The sequence below is a fragment of the Nuphar pumila genome, chromosome 3, assembly GCF_984573655.1.
Source record: "Nuphar pumila chromosome 3, dmNupPumi1.hap1.1, whole genome shotgun sequence".
Lineage (NCBI taxonomy): Eukaryota > Viridiplantae > Streptophyta > Magnoliopsida > Nymphaeales > Nymphaeaceae > Nuphar > Nuphar pumila.
The window spans coordinates 128,944,974-128,963,307 of NC_143251.1; the positions used below are offsets into that span (position 1 = coordinate 128,944,974).

General features: G+C 42.6%; 2 protein-coding genes across 2 annotated transcripts; one reads left to right on the forward strand and one right to left on the reverse strand.

Moving 5' to 3' along the window:
- The first annotated feature begins 5,450 nt into the window (after positions 1-5,450).
- Positions 5,451-6,443, forward strand: LOC149843753 (Late embryogenesis abundant (LEA) hydroxyproline-rich glycoprotein family). The gene has a single exon (XM_090001920.1). It carries the CDS (start codon positions 5,495-5,497, stop codon positions 6,134-6,136), a length of 642 nt encoding a protein of 213 aa, XP_089858046.1. The 5' UTR covers positions 5,451-5,494; the 3' UTR covers positions 6,137-6,443.
- Positions 6,444-15,555: 9,112 nt separating this feature from the next.
- Positions 15,556-16,620, reverse strand: LOC149843754 (putative membrane-associated kinase regulator 2). The gene has a single exon (XM_090000964.1). It carries the CDS (start codon positions 16,618-16,620, stop codon positions 15,556-15,558), a length of 1,065 nt encoding a protein of 354 aa, XP_089857090.1.
- Positions 16,621-18,334: the final 1,714 nt, after the last annotated feature.

Below are 18,334 nucleotides of genomic sequence, written 5' to 3' on the forward strand. Positions count from 1 at the left end.
TTCACAAACTATACCCGGATCCGTGTATTAATCGGACCTTCGGGTCCAGACCTGGGCTTTAATCAGGGCTTCTTATTTGTCACCATACCTAGACCCTATAGGGTTTGGTCCAGGTCGGGTATGGTTAAACCCAACCCGTTGACATGAGTACAAAAAAAATCTAATGAGAGAAAGAATAAAAAAAGAAGATAAACAGGTAACCTAAATATACTTAGCGTGATGTTTATCTAAAAAGTTTACTTAGTATGATAAGGAGAAAAAATGCTCACCATGTTTAAAAGGTGAACTTAAGAAGCAACCACGTAGAAGGAAGTTGAGATTTTTTTAGCAAATTTATAGGAGGGAGGAGCTGTGTACTCTTTAAAAAGAAGGAAGTGTGGTGTCTTGAATTTTAGACGTTTCAAAGTGGGAGAAGAAACGATACATTTGACATAAAAAGGAAATGAAGACACATAGTTCAAAGCTAGAAGCAATAGGATTCTCAAGGTTAGTAAAATACGAAAAAAAGTCGTGATTGTTTTTGCTTGTTTTTATCTTGAATCTTGTGAACGTAAAATTGACGACCAACAATCACAACTTATTTCTCAAGTTTGTACTTTCTCACTTGTGACCAAAACAAACATGCTTGAACCATTTATCCTACACTATGGGCACATTTGAAAGCAAGAAATTTTTTCATAGGAAAAGAATTTTTTTTGTTATGCTAAATTTTCTAAATGAAAATTTTATTTTTTGTGTAGCATGAGAAAAATGAAATGAAAAATGTGTGCCAGAGAAAGAGTTTCACTGAAAGCTAGAACTAGGCGTGTACATGCCCAAATCAAGCCAATTGCTGCCTACCCAACAACGGAATTTCCCAAGAGACACTCTCCACTGCCGCCAAGAAACTCTACTCCGGCGTTCCCTATTCTGGCAACCCCCACCCATTTTTTGGCCTTCACGACACCCTACACCATCCCCATTCTGACCGAGCTCAATGGCTCACAGAGCTTCCTAAAGTGCCCGTTCGACGCCAACAAAGAGCTAAATGTCCCTTAGGGTAGAGGGTTGAGGGAAGACATATGGTAGGAGGATGTTGGATCCTGGTACGAATCCGCCAATGGGTCATACACATGGAACCCATATGTTAAATTCAGGTCATGAATTTAGGTAGTTAGATTCAATGATCTAAAGTAGTGAGCTAGGAATCCAATGACCACTTGCGTAGTGGGCCATTGTGATATGAATCACTATGACATTACACATTAGATTCACATCATATTTGAGAATGAGATGGTTATGACTGGGTAATGACTATTCAAGAGAGGATAAGTATTCTAGCTCCTGTCTCAACAGAAATGACACTAACAGAGAACTCGATAATTTCATCAAGGATAATTTCATCAAGGAATCTCCTCTGAAACAGGCTGTTAATCTCAACCCTATTCCCTTCTACTTTATCTCTCCTTCACTGCATACACTACGATTCTAATTCCTTCAATGGTATTAGAGCAAGGTTCTGTGTGCTCAGATCCTCAATGCCGATCGTCGCTTAGAGTCACCAATCGATGCAGAGGAAGGTGGAGTTGCCAGAGGCTGGCATTACTGTCAGCATCAAGGGGGGCAGCAGAGAATCCCTCCGTCAGGTGGTCGCTAGTTCCCCACTGTCAACAACAAAGGAGGAGGAAGGAGAACCCCTAGTCAAGAGTCACTGTCATTGACAAGGGCGAAAAAGAACACCTGCAACTGCTTAGATTCCATGGTCAGAGGCAGAAAACACCCCTGTAGCAGCGTCGCCTGCTGCCAGAGTCAAAGCCGACTGAGACCGGCAAAGCTTAATAAAAAAAAAAATCAGGAAACTCTTTCTCAAGGTCCCGAGCTGAGACTGGTCATGATGCAGACCCCTCATCAATTCAATTGAAAGAAAAAAAAATGCATAGTGGGTTAGATGGGCCCTGCTTGTGGCTCGGTTGAGAGGCGGTGAACACCTATGGTGCAAGTAGCAGAGCCCCTGCATCGAGCAAACCGTGACTTGGTAACGAGACGGTCAGTCGAGAACCGAGTTGCCTCCATGAAGCCACCGGTCCAAGCACCCCTTCTCCTCTATCTCGGCTTCACTGCGCACACCACAATTTTAATTCCTTCAGAGGAGACATCAGAGGGATGGGTTTCTTGGGGTTTTTTGGTGGGTTTGGGTAGGAGGGTGGTGGTGGTGGTGGTGGTGGGGTAAGGGGGCGAGCAAGCTGATGAAGAAGAAGATGGTGGAGGCAAAGAAACTGGTGATGATGTCAGGCGAGGTTCAAGCGGCATGCGAGAGAGATTCCTCCACCCTACTAGGTGAAAAAAATTTTGCTATAAAAAATTATACCTTTTTAGAAAAACCTTAAAAAAAAAAAACATATCATTTGAAATGGTTGAAAAAAATGTAGTTTTTTTCTTTCCTACTATTTTCTCACTTTCAAACATGTCCTATGTTCGACGTATTCTAGTTAAGGGAGCTTATACAAGCCGAGTCAAGGCAAACACCTGCTATGGGTATCCAACTTTTCAGCTTAACAAAAACTATTTTAGGTAGGGATGGCAGGACCGGGGGAAACGGGGCCCCGCCCCACCTCACTCCGTTTGGACCGGATGGAGGACATTAAATGGGAATGGAGGGGATGGAGGCGAGAATGGACTTACGCTTTCTTCCCGCTATGCCCCATCTCTGTCCTGATTCCCGCCTTGCACCGCCCCGCTCTGTCCCCAATCCTTCTTTAAGGATGACAATGGATCAAAGAGAAACGGGGCCCCGCCTCGCCTCAACCCGTTTGGATCGGGGATGAAGGACATGAAACGGGGATGGAGGTTTAAATCAAAACCCATGTGGGGATGGAGGGCTGGATTTTGAGACGGGGCGCGGTCCACTGCCATCCCTAATTTTAGGGGTTCAAGCGGGTTTGTTACGAGCCAAGCATGAGTCGAGCCATGGGCGCCTCGTCTCGTTTCCCATCCCTAGATGCAAGTGGTCAGGATGACGTGTTCCTCATAGTATATATGAATACCCTTTGTCCCCATCTGAATTTAGATCTAATGTAGTGGAGTTGCACCCATATCCAATTTGAATAAACCTTATTTTAAACACATATCTGAGGATAATATATTAGAATCAGGTTGAAGGTCTAATGGAATCCGATCCATTTGCATTCGTAAGGTTATGTAGGTGTGAATCTATTTATGGAATACTTGAAAGGAAAATGTCTTGTGGTGGGGGCACAAAATTTAGAGTGAGATTGATGCCGTTATGGATCATTTTCTACTTGTGATGGTGATGTATACCTGGAAATTAATTAAGCAATAAGCAAGGGTTTCATTCAAAAAACAAATAATAAAAGTGATAAGCAAGGGCATTCAATGTGGTTAAAAATTCGATAGGCCGCTCTGAGCTTGTCAAGTTGGAAACACCAACCAACTGCTCCCCATTAATAAAAGTTGTTTGCTTTAAAGGGTCGTCAATGGTGCTGTCGACATGTTGACAAACAACCGTAACCTGTTCTTTGAGATTTTGTCGAGTTTTGCGCCTTCTTGGACATGAAACCAATGTACCCTCCAACTGCTTTTATTTCTTTTGCTTGACCAAGCTATTTCAACTGCTTACTCCAATATGTGCATTGATTACTTGTGTATTTTTCTTGAATCCCACAACACAAATCTGTTCAGTATGGTTCATTTGTCAAGAAAATTTTAAAATTTTGAGGATTGAATATTTGTGAAAATTTTACACCCTTTGACTTTCAAGGCATAGTTAAACCTTCATCTTTTGCATGGTAATTGAACAATTCAAAAGCAGGTTCTTATAAAAAGCTCCATGGACCAATTTGCTATCTGCTCCAATCATGAAACAATTGAAATCTTACTTCAAAACACTATGAATGAATGGTATGAACTATCTAAACAATAATTTTGGAACCGCCAACAATTTAAATTGAACCTATTATGAAATTGTTGTTGCTATCTACTCCAATCATGAATCATTGGTTTAACTCAATAACTAATCATTGGACGTAAATCACATCTGTAAGGTCAGATTTAGAAAAGAAAAACCTTAAATCTTGCTCAGTTTTCTTCATAAATCAGTGGCTCGGTTTGGGAGATACGAGCCAAATCCAAATTTATGCATTCTGTCGTACAACCATCGCCAATAGGAACTTGACCAAATTTCAACCTCAAACTTCAACCGCACATGGGCTGGGTTCAAGCCAAGCATGTGGTTCCCAAGGGTTGGCCTAACCCAAGTTTCAGTCCCTTAGGTTCATTATGCAGTGAAGCCAACACACGGGCTCCGGGAAGTCCTTGGTTTAGCATGTTCAGTCAAACTAGAGGTGCAAATGGATAGGATACCATCAGGTATCCAAATCTGACGTTGTTTCTGGAGTTGGGTTCTTGAAGTAAGATTTGAAAGCCGATTTGGATCAAATTCAGATCTGCTAAATCAGATTGTTCTTGGATGCGGGTTAGCATTCAGATTCAATACAGAAATTTGAGAACCAAATGTGGCACTCAGATGCAACCTTATGGAATCCAAGTCCTAACCATGGTCACAAATTGGGTTGGACTCATGCCTTATCCAGGTCTAACCTTCAGGGCTCACGAGCTCATGAATTTTTAGGCAATACATGAGCAGACCGGATCCGGTAGATAGGGATAGCAGTGAAACGGGGGGAAACGGGCCCCCGCCCCGCCCCGCCCCGCCCCGCCTCACCTCACCCCGGTAGATGGAGGAACATAAATGCACGAGGGGGCAAGATGAAGGAAAAGTTTTCTATTGTCAAGACGACCGAAATGTCCTCTTTGATAGAGACGCTGGACATTACCAAGATATACGCTTGAATAGGCCGGGTTTGCTCAGCATGTGCAGCCCGAATTCGAAACAGACCCGGTTTGCAGTGGGATTCACAGATCTGTATATCCGAAAAAATTCTGAAAACATCCTAATTCTACAGTCACTCTGGTTACGGCGATTTCTTGAATTTAAGGTGTGGGCTCAGTAAAGGGGCTAATGTTATCGAAATGGAGCAAGGGGTCAATCCAACATTCGGTCCAAACCTGATCAGGTTGGATCCAATTTGACTGAATTCATATATGCGCTTATCCAAACGCCTTTCTAAGGGGAGAAGTGCACTTCTTCCGAATCGCGCTTCTGATGCGGGAAGCGCCTCGCTAAGGAGGGAAACTCACTCCTCCAACTTGCTTCTTAAATCGCTTGCATCTCGCATATTTTTCATTTTCTATTATTTTTTTTCTTCTTCCCATTCGCTTCCCCTGGAAGCTGACCGAGACTGAGTAGACTTTATGTCCTTTACGACTCAACCAAGGTCAATAAAGTCATTTTTCTACAAATCCCCAAACTGCCTGAATAGCATTTTCGTCACAAAAAGTTCTGTACGTAATCGTTATAAAAATATAGGGACGCAACCCATCCCCTCAGAGAGAGAGAGGGAGAGAATCATCTTCTTCTCTCCAGCCGAACTCCACCATGGCGACGCCGGAGCAACACCGCCCCCTGACTCCTTCATCGGACCAATCCAGCAGCGACGAAGAATCCGGCGCCCCGGCGGATCCCACCAGCCGGCGGACCCGATGTTTCGTCGCCGCCGCGGCAGTCCTCCTCGCGATCGTCGTCGTGATTGTCTCCCTCGCGCTCACCGTCTTCAAGGTGAGGGACCCCGTCCTCACCACCGACTCAGTCACGCTCAGTGGCCTCAGACTCAACGTCCTCGCCGGAGCCCTAAACGCGACGGTGACGGCCTCCGTCTCCGTCAAGAACCCCAACTACGCCTCCTTCAACTACAACAACAGCACCACCTCCATCATCTACGCCGGGACGACCATCGGCGAGGCCCTCGTTCCGGCCGGTTCGTCTCCGGCTCGGCGGACGATTCGGATGACCGTCACGGTCAACGTCATAGCGGACCGCCTCCTCGCGAACGGCGGGTTCGTGGCGTCCGCCGTCTCGGGAACCGTCCCCATGAGCAGCGTCACGGTGGTCGAGGGTCGGGTCAGGATTCTGGGTCTGATCCGGCGCCACGTCCGGGTCCGGATGAGCTGCAACTTCGACGTTTCGGTTTCGGACCAGACGGTTCGGAACATGACGTGCCAGCAGAGCGTGCGAATCTGATGGACGGTTCTTTTTCCCTCTTTCTATTACAAGTAAATTACTAGAATGCCCTGCTTTTCTCTTCTTCTTTTTTTGCTCTTGATGCTGGTATACTTTCGCTTTTTTTTTTTTCGACATAGCGGTATACTTTCTTCTTTTGGAGATATATATAGGGAGCCCGATTTCATCATGATTCTGTAACGTATCACCCTCGCTTAACGATTTAATGGTGAAGAGGTATTTTTGGAAACATGTTGAGGGCAATTTTGTCATGGTGGTTATGTAAATTTATCGCCTTCTTATAACGTTTTAATGGTGGTTCTTCGAATTGGATACGTGGACTAGCTGTACTGAACTTTGATTTTTTTTTTTGTGTGTGTTGCTTCAAGCCAAGTTAATAACGAAAATAATCCGTTATTTTCTGTTTCTGTCAATGAATGGCAGTGACTTTCTTTTTATGATACCTTTCATGGTAGTTCGAGCAAATGCATTAACTCCTATCCTAGCTCCTAGTTTCCAAACAGAGCCTTAGATTGCATGGTATTTGACTTTTGAAGATAAAAAACCTCCGGCGGAGGTGAGGCCGGACGACCTCCCTGCCTTACGTAGCCCACCTCTCTCTTTTTTTTTTGAAAAGCAAGCTTGAGTTAGGCAGACCCCACCAGTTATTATTTAACGTACCACGGGGTTTTGAACTTGCAATGTCCCACCACAAGGAGACGTGCACTGACAGCTCCTGCCAACCACTCTGAGCCCCATTGGTGCCCAGCTCTGAAAGCTATGAATGCACCTGTTTTTCTTTTGTAATATATACATTTCTCTCAAAAGATCATACTTTTTTTTTTCTTTGTCGATTTTTGTAAACATGAAGATTACATTTTTTGTTTGTGTGTGTTATCATGGTTTTGTTGAAAAACACGTATTTTAAATGAAGTTTTGCTACTGGTTAGAGTAGATTTAAGAGCGGAATTTGAACCTGCAACGTCCCACTACAAGGAGACGTGCATTGACAACTCTTACCAATAATGCGGAGCCCCCTAGTGAATAATAACTGGTGGGGTATGCCTAACCCCAGCTTGCCTTTAAAAAAAAAAAAAACTTTAGTTGTATACTTTTTTTTTTTTTGGTTGGACAGTAAGGAAAAAACCCCTCCATTGCCAACCACACCTTGGCTCAGGATGATAAAACCCTTGATGTGTTCTTTACCCACCAAACTACACCCAGCTTTGACCTCGCGGTGAGAGTTGCCAGTAGTGATTTTCGAACTTGTGAGGTCGGTCACGTTGGTCATATCCACCAGTTGCCCGTGCCATATGAGTTGATTAGTTGTGTACTTTATTGTTGCATTGCTTTGACTTTTGTTTGAATAATTATTTATTTAATATTAAATTACTTAATGGCCATGAGTGGCTGTTCTCTAACACTAGAAAGCTTATCTCCTACCCAACCAATTCAATCGCCAACTGTTTTTCCCACCCTATGCCACCACAACGTTAACCCAGCTGGTGCCCTTAAACTAATTCAAATCTCTTTTTCCACAGAAAGCTGGCGTTAGGCAGACCCTTAACAGTTATACAACTATACCATATACCATTTGGAGTTCGAACTTGCAACGTCCCTGCACAAGGTGACGTGAGACAAGCATAGACCCATAGACCCAGTTGGTTAAACTAATTCAAAACTCAATTCCCCATCTCAAAATAGTGACCTCCATTCCCGTTCTGTCTCTGTGATGGGGGGCTTTGGACCTCCAACCCCGCCCCGTCTCAAATTTACCGTCCCCATTTTCATCTACGCCCTGCCTCCATCACATTTTCGTCCGCGTTTAGTATGAGGAATATATATATATATATATATATATATATATATATATATATATATATATATATATATATATATATATATATATATATGAGTTATATATAATTTTATTAAATAACTAAGGATAATTTTAATTATTTTTACAAACGGAGATGGCGGACGGAAAAAGAGTTGAGTCCATCCCCACACGGATTTATATTTTCACTTCTATCCCCTGATGTCTTCTGTCCCCGCCCTAAATGAGAAGGGTTCAAACTGATCCCTGCTTTCTCCCGGTTCACTGCCGTCCCTACCTGGAGGTCTCTTTTCTCATTGATAAGTGGACCTAACTTCAACCATTTGACAAGGGACACCTCCCATGGATTTTAAACCATGGTCAACATATGTCAGGTTACAAGCCATAGTTGGCCCTCCAATTATGTCACAAAGACACGTGGATGCATGAGGTAGGTTCGACTCACAAGTTTTGATTTTTTTTTTTGGAAAACAGGACACGAGGGCATCGATTTTTTAAATTTTTAATAAATTAAAAGCTATTTGTATATTATAATTTTAAAAATGTATTTTTATTGAAATAAAACCTTAAAATACTAAAATTAATAAAATAATATGAAATACTGTTCATACCAGTCAGTATTTGTGTCCATGTGTCCGAGCATGTCCGCTCGTGTCACCAGGTACACGCCACCCAAATGGCATGTCCGTGTGACGTAGCCCTAAAATTGTCCATTCCATTTAACACTTTTGCAGTGCAGAAGAGGAATGGACAGCCTTAGTTTTCAATGTTTTATCACATATTTTGCAAATCAGATTCCTATACCTTATTTAGGAGTAAAACCATGTATTAGATTGGAGACTTTTTATGTTTTCACATATTTATAAAAGGAATCTAAAATTCAATAATCGTATTGCATCTAAAATTTACAATAAAAACCTGAGTTCCTTATTCATATAATTTGATAGAAAGCTTGTTTTCTACTAAACAAGCAATAATAAACACATCTTTAGATTCAGATCAAGTAAAAACACCTGTAACATTGAAAAAGTAGAAGGAACCAATTAACTGTATACATCATGCTTGAGGGATCCATTCTTCGGCATTTTTTCCATCCAATTCTTGATTAATAAAAACTAATTCTTAAATGAAAACTCTGAGCCAAACCATTATTAAGATGAAAGTGGATCCTTCTTGTAATTGGGTCCAACTTCCCATACGACACCCACCTAACTATGTTCCTTTAGGGATTCATTTGAGATCAAGCAAAATTCAACGATTGGAGTGATGTTTAGTTTATTCAAGTCAATCACACTTAACTGAATATTCTCGATGGTTATATATATAAAGTAGTGCTACCATGCTCCGGGAGCACTTACTCCCACATTATAGAAATCATAGCTGTAGGTTGTATCTTCTCAATATCAGACCGACCTTATGGATGTACTCAACATAGTTTATTTGCTAGGGATCATGCTTTGGATCATATTTTTTTGGACATAAAAAATAAGGTCCAAAAAAATAAGATTTTTTAAGTTATTAATTTTTTTTATACATTGTGAGCCGTTGATTTTTAAAGGTCTTAAAAAACCTACATGTATGCCATAATCACATGATCCAAAACTTGTTTTCTATAAATAATACTTATTGATCATATCTATAGGGTCTTGTCAATAAAAAAGAATTTCAACATATTTGAAAATCTAATGCTTTTATTAGGTGGGAGTAGGTGCTCCGGGAGCACCCTATCGTTACTTATATATATACACGAAAATGGGTCTGTGCTAAACCCATTTGGTGCTAAACTGCAGCTTCTTCATGATCGATTTATTAAGAATCCACACTTGGATCATGTGTTTTTGATGAAAAAAAAAAAGATGTTTGGATCATCAAAAATTTACAAAGATTTTAGACCGTTGATTTTTCGAACTTTTATAAGACTCACCCATGTGTTGGAATCAAATGCTTCAAGAGCTGATCCCTATAAAATCAAGTACATAGATCTCATCTCGACAGTTAGAATTTAAAAATGAAATGAAAAAAGCCCAAAAGCCTATTTAACACGCGGTTTAGCACCCACCCATTACTCGCTCTGTATATGTATAATTCCTTTACTGCCAGATCTACCTAATCCATTTTATCCGAAATCTACGTCAATGAAGATTTATATATGATCAATGGTGCAAAAAACTAAGGGTGGGCAATAAGCCAGCCAGTCATTCGGCCGTGTCCCAGTCAAAACAGCCTAATCCCGGCAAATCTCAGGCTAAAAAAACTGGCTCAGGCTCAGCCCATGCAACCGAGTTATGGGCAGCCCAGCTTGGTGTCCAGCTCTAAGTGAAATGCCCCAAATCACAATTAAATAATTTTACATCCAGAATTGAAGATGTAAAAAGCCCTATCCTTCATACTTGGATTTAAAAACAATTTGCATTTGGCATTAGGGTTTTAAGGGCTCTTTTCTTGTAATAAGGAGGCGTTAGTCTTGGAGGGAGGATCAAGTGCAATCACATTGCTGCTGCACTTGATTGCCCAGCTATGGGGTCCAACAGAAAATGAAGGGCAGATCAGGTGTACCAGCATACTAAAGTGTGCAATGTGATCTGCCGTCTTCGGTAGGCGGTTTGTTCCGTCAACAGAACATCAATGGAGAAAAAGATGGACCCCCCTCGGGGTCGGGGTCAGGGTCGGGGTCGGGCTTTTTCTCCTAACTTTTGAGGATATTTAATCCTTACATTTTTTACAGTGTTTGATTCGTGTGTAGTCCCATGTGACAAAAAGATGGTCGACTTTTTTTTTTTTCAGGGCCATCAAACTTGCAGTAAGGGCTTCAGAAGCTCCTGTAACCCTTAATTAGGCGTGTGGTCGGCTTGTGTTTGGCTCAGCTCGGCTAAACACGAATACGAGCTCAATCCACTGGTAAACAAGCCGAGCCCCAATATGGTTCGTTCGGCTCATTTACCAGCAGTACTCCCCTGTCTCCGTCATATTCTCAAAAACCTTATGTTTGAAAACATTTGTTTGAGGAACGAGGAAGACAAATCCAAGGTCATTTTGATAATTAGGACTTGATTTGGATTTACAAGAGGTTGGTAAACAACGCATGGAATATCAAGAAAAAGGCGAGTCTGAGTCAGGAAATTTCTATTATAATATTGACCATTGGATAAAAAAAGTTGATGGTTCATATCAATCAAGGTGCCTAGGGAATACGAGTGTGGCCATGATTCAATAAAAGCGGCGAATGATGTGAAGATGTGAATTTGTTTAGGTACATACGAGGTCAGGTGCATGCTTTTATATATATATATATATATATATATATAGAGAGAGAGAGAGAGAGTAATGTATCGGTGCTAAACTCATTCATTGCTCAACTGTGTGCTAAATGGGTTTTTTGAGCTTTTTTCATTTTATTTTTAAATTCTGACTGTACAAATGTGATCTATATTCTTGATTTTATAGGGATAAGCTCTTGAAGCTAAAGTTTGAAAAATCAACGGTCCAAAATCTTTGTAAATTTTTGAAGCTCCAAACATCATTTTTTTCATCAAAAACACATGATCCAGGTATGTATTCTTAGTAAATCGACCATGCCCAACACATTTATAGGGCCGGAACCACATAAAAAGCACCGAAGAAGCTGAAAAACCGATTTAATTAGCACATGGTTTAGCACGAACCTATTACTCTCTCTCTCTCTCTCTCTCTCTATATATATATATATATATGCAGCCGTAGCATCCATGGTTCATGAACCAACTATACCATCAATCATCTAAACAGGTAAATTGATATGATTTATGAGACATCATGGTTCCCAGTTATTCCTTGAAGTTTGACAAATCATGAGTATGGAAATGAAACCCCGTGACATAGGTACACCAAATTTAATTGATATCATCTCTGATTGAAATATATATTTTTTACTTTTACTCTGAGAAACCGTTTCAGGCACATAGACGTAGCCTGACGTACTTACATTCTCTATCCATGCCAGCATAAAACTCAGAGGGCTTACCCCTCGACCCCAGGGAGCTTTCACTGGTACACATACTTCAGCATAATGCAGGAAGTGATGCTACTAGGAATGAAACCCTGACAGCAACCCCACTCACTGCACCAAACCCCTTGAGGCCAACTATAGTGACAAGAGTTTAAAACGTCAAAGGCAGCCAAATCCTCATGAGAGATTGAAAATGTTCAATTATTGAAATTTATTGGCAAATTATCAACACAAACAAATAAATTTAAAATTAAAAAAACATGCCGTTTTCTCCTTAAAACAGAGATATTGTGAACATGTCATGATATTTTGCATGTTTAAAACAGAAAGAAAAAATACCATGTTATTTTGAGGTATCTTCCAATGTATCATCGATATATGTCATTACGTTTCTGACATGGCCATAGTATGATAAACCATGACTAGTGGGTTCAAGTGGGATGCATTTACCAGTCTATTTGGTCCTAAGTTTGGTCTACTATGTGCCCAGCCTTCTGATAGGATGTTAGGTTAAAGGGCTGGCGTTGTCTGGTTTTGACGGAAAATGGTAGAAAAAAAGTGAGTGAAAAAGAAAAAGTAAAGGTTTTTCTAATTGTTACAAACGAAGAAAATGTTCTGAGATGATTTTTTTTTCTAGAAGTATATAAGTTTTTCAAACGATGAAGTTAACTTCATCTCTAGATATGTCAAAAGTTTTCAAGCTCTCTCTCTCTCTCAATTCCACTTTTACATGTAGGGATGGCAGTGGACCGGGGGACAACGGGCCCCGGCCTCACCCCGTTTGGACAGGTGATGAAAGGCATGAAACGGGGATGGAGGCGGGATGAAGGTTAAAATCTATCCCCGTGAAGGGATAGAGGCAGATAAGAACTTACGTTTTTTCCCGCCCTACCCCATCCTCGTCCCAACCTCTGCCTAGCCCCCCATCCCCAATCCTTCAAGGGATAACTATAGACTAAGGAAAACGGGGCCCCGGCCTCGCCCCGTTTGGACAGGGGATGAAGAGCATGAAACGGGGATGGAGGAGGGGTGAAGGTTAAAATCTATCCCCGTGAAGAGATAGAGGCAGAGATGGACTTATGCTTTTTCCCGCCGTACCCCATCCTCGTCCCAACCTCTGCCTAGCCCCCCATTCCCAATCCTTCAAGGGATGACTATAGACTAAGGGAAAACGGGGCCCCACACTGCCTTGCCCTTGTTTGGACCGGAGATGGAGGACATGAAACGGGTATGGAGGTTAAAATTCATCCCCATGCAGGGATGAAGGTTCGGATTTTGAAACGAGGCAGGGGTGGAGAACTTGTTCCCTACCCCCACCCCGGTCCACTGCCATCCAGCAATTTTTTCATGTGAGAAATCAATTTTTTTTCGTATGATATTTGATCTCCCTTTCAAATGTGGCCTGAAAAACAAATGAAAGGGAAACAAGGAATGAAAATTTTCCCATGTCATTTTCCTTGTCCTAACTAGAGGTACGTACCCTTGTTTGAGCAAGTTGCATCATAGACAGGGATGTAAAGGGTTCGGGTGCAACTCGATACCCAACCCAAATCGGAGTCCATTAAAAAGGTTTGGTAGCCAAATCTGGATCCCATTAATAATTGGAATTGGGTTTGGTATTAAGTTTTCCATTCAAACTCCAACCCAAATTCGGCTAAAAAGCCGACCCGATAATTAAGTGCAAATATTGAGTTTTAAGCTAGTCGGATCAGGGTCTGGTTTTATCTTTTTTTTCATTCAAATCTGATTTCAAACCCGATTAGGACAAACCCAATTGAGTTAAACTTGGTCGACCCGAATCCAAACCCAAACCTAACCGACCCTAAACATGCATGGATCTGGAGCGCCCTAGAAGTGTCTGACTCATGATAGGACATGCATTGATGCACATTCAACTTAGTATCATACACCTGTGTCACATGCAATCCTTGGGATGGGAGCATGACTGGCAGGGCTCATTAAAGCCCACACAATGAAGGGAGATTGGTAATGCTCCCCTCACCAGGTAGGGGGGAGACTTGTGAACATGTTCGAAACTCACAGGTGGCGTCTCTTGCTATAAGATCGAAGCTAGGTATAATCTTTGGTGGGCAAAGGGACCTCAATGATTTTACCAACAGGAGCGTTTAAGAAGCAATAATAGAAGCAAGCACAAAGCAAGATAAACAAAAATAGAACAAGTATTTTTACTTAAAAATATCATTTAGTCTTGCCTAGAAATAACTGTCATATATATGTTTTTATAATAAAATTAATTATTTTTTTATGACAAACCAATTCTTTTAACATGAAAAGTACATGTGAAGTATCAACAAAATTCCAGTTCATATAAGATTTCAAAAATTAACCCTTTTTATAAGATTTCAAAAGCGCAAAAGAAGCATATGGTTTCACTTCGCTATAAGATCTAAAAGTCGTAAGAATATATAAATTAAACATGAAGAAAATAACAAAATTTTGAAAATGTGGCTGATATTTTGAATTGATCTTATACTGAAAATAGTGCGACAAAAAATTTGTGTTGAAAATATCATGTTCTTTAACGTAATTTTAACCCATATTAATGAAATAGAAAACCAGTTTTTGCAATATTTTATACTATTTATATGTTTTTTCATATATATTTTATTTTATAATATTTTCCCAAATTCTCTCAAGAAAAACAAAGATTTAAAAACGTCACGAGATTTTCCTGAGAAAATGCGATTTGCTACAATGGCCTGAATCTCTGATGCCCTGTTCTGGCTAAAAGTGCGTGCCTGCCTGCCTGCTTAGTCAAGCCCTACCGACCTCCTTTAGGACCGGCCGGCCAAAATCCAAACAAAAGCTGGTGGCCACCTCCGCCGTGGGCCCACTGTTAACCTGGGCCGTCAGTTTCCAAGATTGAGGGCTGAGGATCAAGAGGAGTTGTGGGCCATGGATGGTCCTCTTTGTTACTAGATCTGATTACCAACCCAAAACCCGACTAATCTACACATCACATTATGTGCCCACTGCCCGAGAGAGAGAGAGGTTCGAAAAATGAAAGAAACAGACAGATCTCCAACATCGGTTACAGTTATTTCGGTTCACAGTCTCTCACACGTATGTTTGGGAAATAGGCCTCATCAATATTTTTCCAAAGGATCTTCATCGGTTTCAGCTGATGATTCTCGTTTCCCTCGGAATCAAGCAAACGATTCTTGCCAGAGCTGACCGTACCGATTCTTATCGAATTTTCCCCCCGTCGTTTTACCAGGTTTATATCAGTAAAAAAAAAAACATGAGAAATTGGACGTACGAAAGAGGAGGAAATTGGAAAACCTCACTACGCAGTAAAAAGATCTTATATTGTCCTAGCCCTAGTTTCTTTACAAAAATTGGAGAAAAAAAGAAAAAGAAAAAGAGATCGACAGAGTCGGTAGACGATCCGTGCTACATTTTACACTCTCTTTTACTATTTATCCTTTTTACAGAGTAAGACGGTCAGTTCCTGCAGTCCGAGACCTCAAGAGATGAGCGAAGGTGAAGCTTCCTCTGCAAGATTTTCAACCATAAACGAAAAAAAAAATAGTTGAGAAAGAGCCCAAAAAACGAAACGTATCGGAAGGAAAAAAAAACAAATATGAAAAAAAAAACCTAACCGTTAACGGCGTTGAGCGACCGCTTGCAGTGAGCGATTGCGCTTTGGATCCCGTCTTGCTGCTGTAGTAGTGAGTCGTCCCGCCTCTGAGACCCCACGAACACCGTCGGCGACGACGACGAGCGGTTCTTACCGAGATGCTTGTAGACGACTCTGAGCCCGGCCGGAAATCCTGCCTGCCTCGGCGGAGCAGCGGCGGTCTCCGGAGGCTCGGCCTCCATCGCCGACTGGGCGAGGCTCAGGTGGCCGGAGAAGCTCACCCTCTGGCCCTGCTTTTTTGAGACGCGCTCGTACAGCGGCTTGATCGCTTTCAGGTAGCGCTGGATCGCGACCTTGGCCCGCCTAGCCTCCTTCTCCGTTAGGACGTCCGGCGCGGTCTCTCCGGACTCCGGCGACTCCTTCGCGCCTGGCGATTCTTTCGCCTTGTTCGAGTTCCGGGAGTTGTCCCTCGTGAAGAGCGACACCAGGGGGACCTCCTCCACCTTGAACTTGACTGTGAAGAACCGGCTCTGGTGGTGCTTCGCCTTCGCCTTGGCGTCCTCCGCGGCTTCTCCGACGACGGAAGCCGCTGGAGAATCCTCGCCGGTGGCGGCGGCGGAGGAGGAAGCGTGCTTCTTCAGGCCGAGGAGGAACACCCTGAACCTAGTGGCGGACTTGAGCAGGGAGACGGGGAACTGCGGCGGCTTCTCGTGCGGCTCGTCCTCTTTGAAGATCACGGCCGCTCCGTTGGGATCAAGAGAGACGAGCTGGCCCTTGAAGAAGAGCTCTCCCTCGTCGTCGTCGTCGTCATTGCCGGTCTTCGGCGAGTTGTTCGAGTCGGTCTGGTCGTGCTCCGAGACGGTGAAATCGAACGACTTGATCTCCGTCGACGACTCCCTTTCTTCTTCCTCCCGCTCCTCCTCTTCCTCCGGGACGGAGAACTCCAGGTCGATGAACGGCCCCTCGTCGTAGCTCGGCGAAGGGGCAGCGGTGGTGGCTCCCCCACTGCTTTTTGCACCACTTCCGCCACCACCTCCGCCGCCGCCGCCGCGCCAGTACCTCAGCATGCTGAATACTTCCATAGTCGGGAGAGCCAGATGGGAGAGAGATAGGAAATAGATAGAGACCGAGAAAGTGATGAAGATAGTGTTAATGGTGGTGGTGGTGCTGGTAAATGTGGTGGCAGAGGAGCAATGAAGAAGGGCTCCCTTTTGTTTCAGGGCAGACTGTGTGAGCTTTTGACAGGAGAAGGAATGGCACCATCTCTCTCTCTCTCTCTCTGTCTCTGTCTCTATTAGTTTATTGTGCTTGCAGACTTCAGTTTTTTTAAGGCGGTCCTATACATTTCTGCAGAGCCATGTGAGCCGGAAGTCTTGGCGTCAGGCGTCCTGGCAGAAGGTCTCTTACGTACCGTATTCGTATACGTACTTAGACATGGCGAGGTGAGTCTCATACAGTTATACGTAGTGGTAATGTTGAATTACTTTCGGCTCATACAGTTATACGTATACTGTTTCTTGGTTCGGGTTTTTTCTTGATTTTTGACCTGTCACCACTCTTCCCTTTTTTCTTTTTTTTTTAAATTTATAACTTGAAGAAATCGCTTATATTGTCGATGGGACGATCTTAATTGGGCCTACATGATCAGGAGTCGAGTCCCAGCTATATATGATGCGAACATGCTGTGTCACGATCCAGTCCAGAGACACTTCTGTGTCCTGTGTGACCCTACCCTAATGAAGAAAGGACAAATTAAGGAAAGACCTTGTATGCTTGCTTGATCCTGCATGTATGTTCATGTGTACTCTAACATGATATAGTATTGCTAAATGGTTTGTATAGTACCCCTTGACCAGTAGTTTCTATTGCCATGTAGTTTGTGTGTTTGGCTTTTGTGGTTTTTGACACCATAGTATTGTGGTGGGTGGTTGGTTATAAGGGGTTAATGAATTTGAGTGCACCTGGGTTGAGCTTTATCCTGGGTTTTAATTAAGGCAGATGCCAACAGGCTACAGTGCAATACTGCACACCTGCAGTGATGGATGTGTGATGTTTCCACATATAAGTGTGCATGTGAATTGCTTAAATGGCAAGAATAGAGGAATAAGATAGGTGGATATTGATATTTATCCTAAGAGGTAAAAAGTTAAAATAATGCTTTTTACCTTTTCTCAATCCACCACAACCACTCGTCAATAGGGGTGCAAATGGGTCGGGTTTGACTTGGACCCGACCCGTACCATACCTTATAGGGTCAGGGTTTGGTGATAGACCGGTTAAAAACTGGGCCGTACGTGGGTCCGAACCAAACCCCACACCACTACTCGTCAACATATCTTGGAACAGTAGTTTCTCTAGCTGAGGACATTTGTGCACAATAATGACAAAGTGAGGTCACAGGGAGTGGTGCTCTGTGCAGGGGATACGGCATGACTCCTGAACATGGCACGTGACACGTTATGGCATTTTGCTTACGGATTCTTTTATCAGCTTTAAACCGTTTTGGGTCTTCTGGTTTGCACATTGAAAACCGGTTGCAGATTTCGCAAATATGTAAGTGGTAAGGTTTGGGGTCCAATGTTTAACTGGTCCATGCCTGTTTACTGGGGTCTGGTAGATAACTAGGAGTGGTCAATGGGTCGGGCAGTGGGCCAAGCCCATTGGCTACCAGATCCAAACCTGGCCTGAGTTTGAAAACTGTTTTGGAAAACATTATTCTTCCATCTATATCCTCATTAAGCTTGTTATCCTTGATGCCCCCTTCATATTTATAAAGTTAACATTGTATTAGCGAGT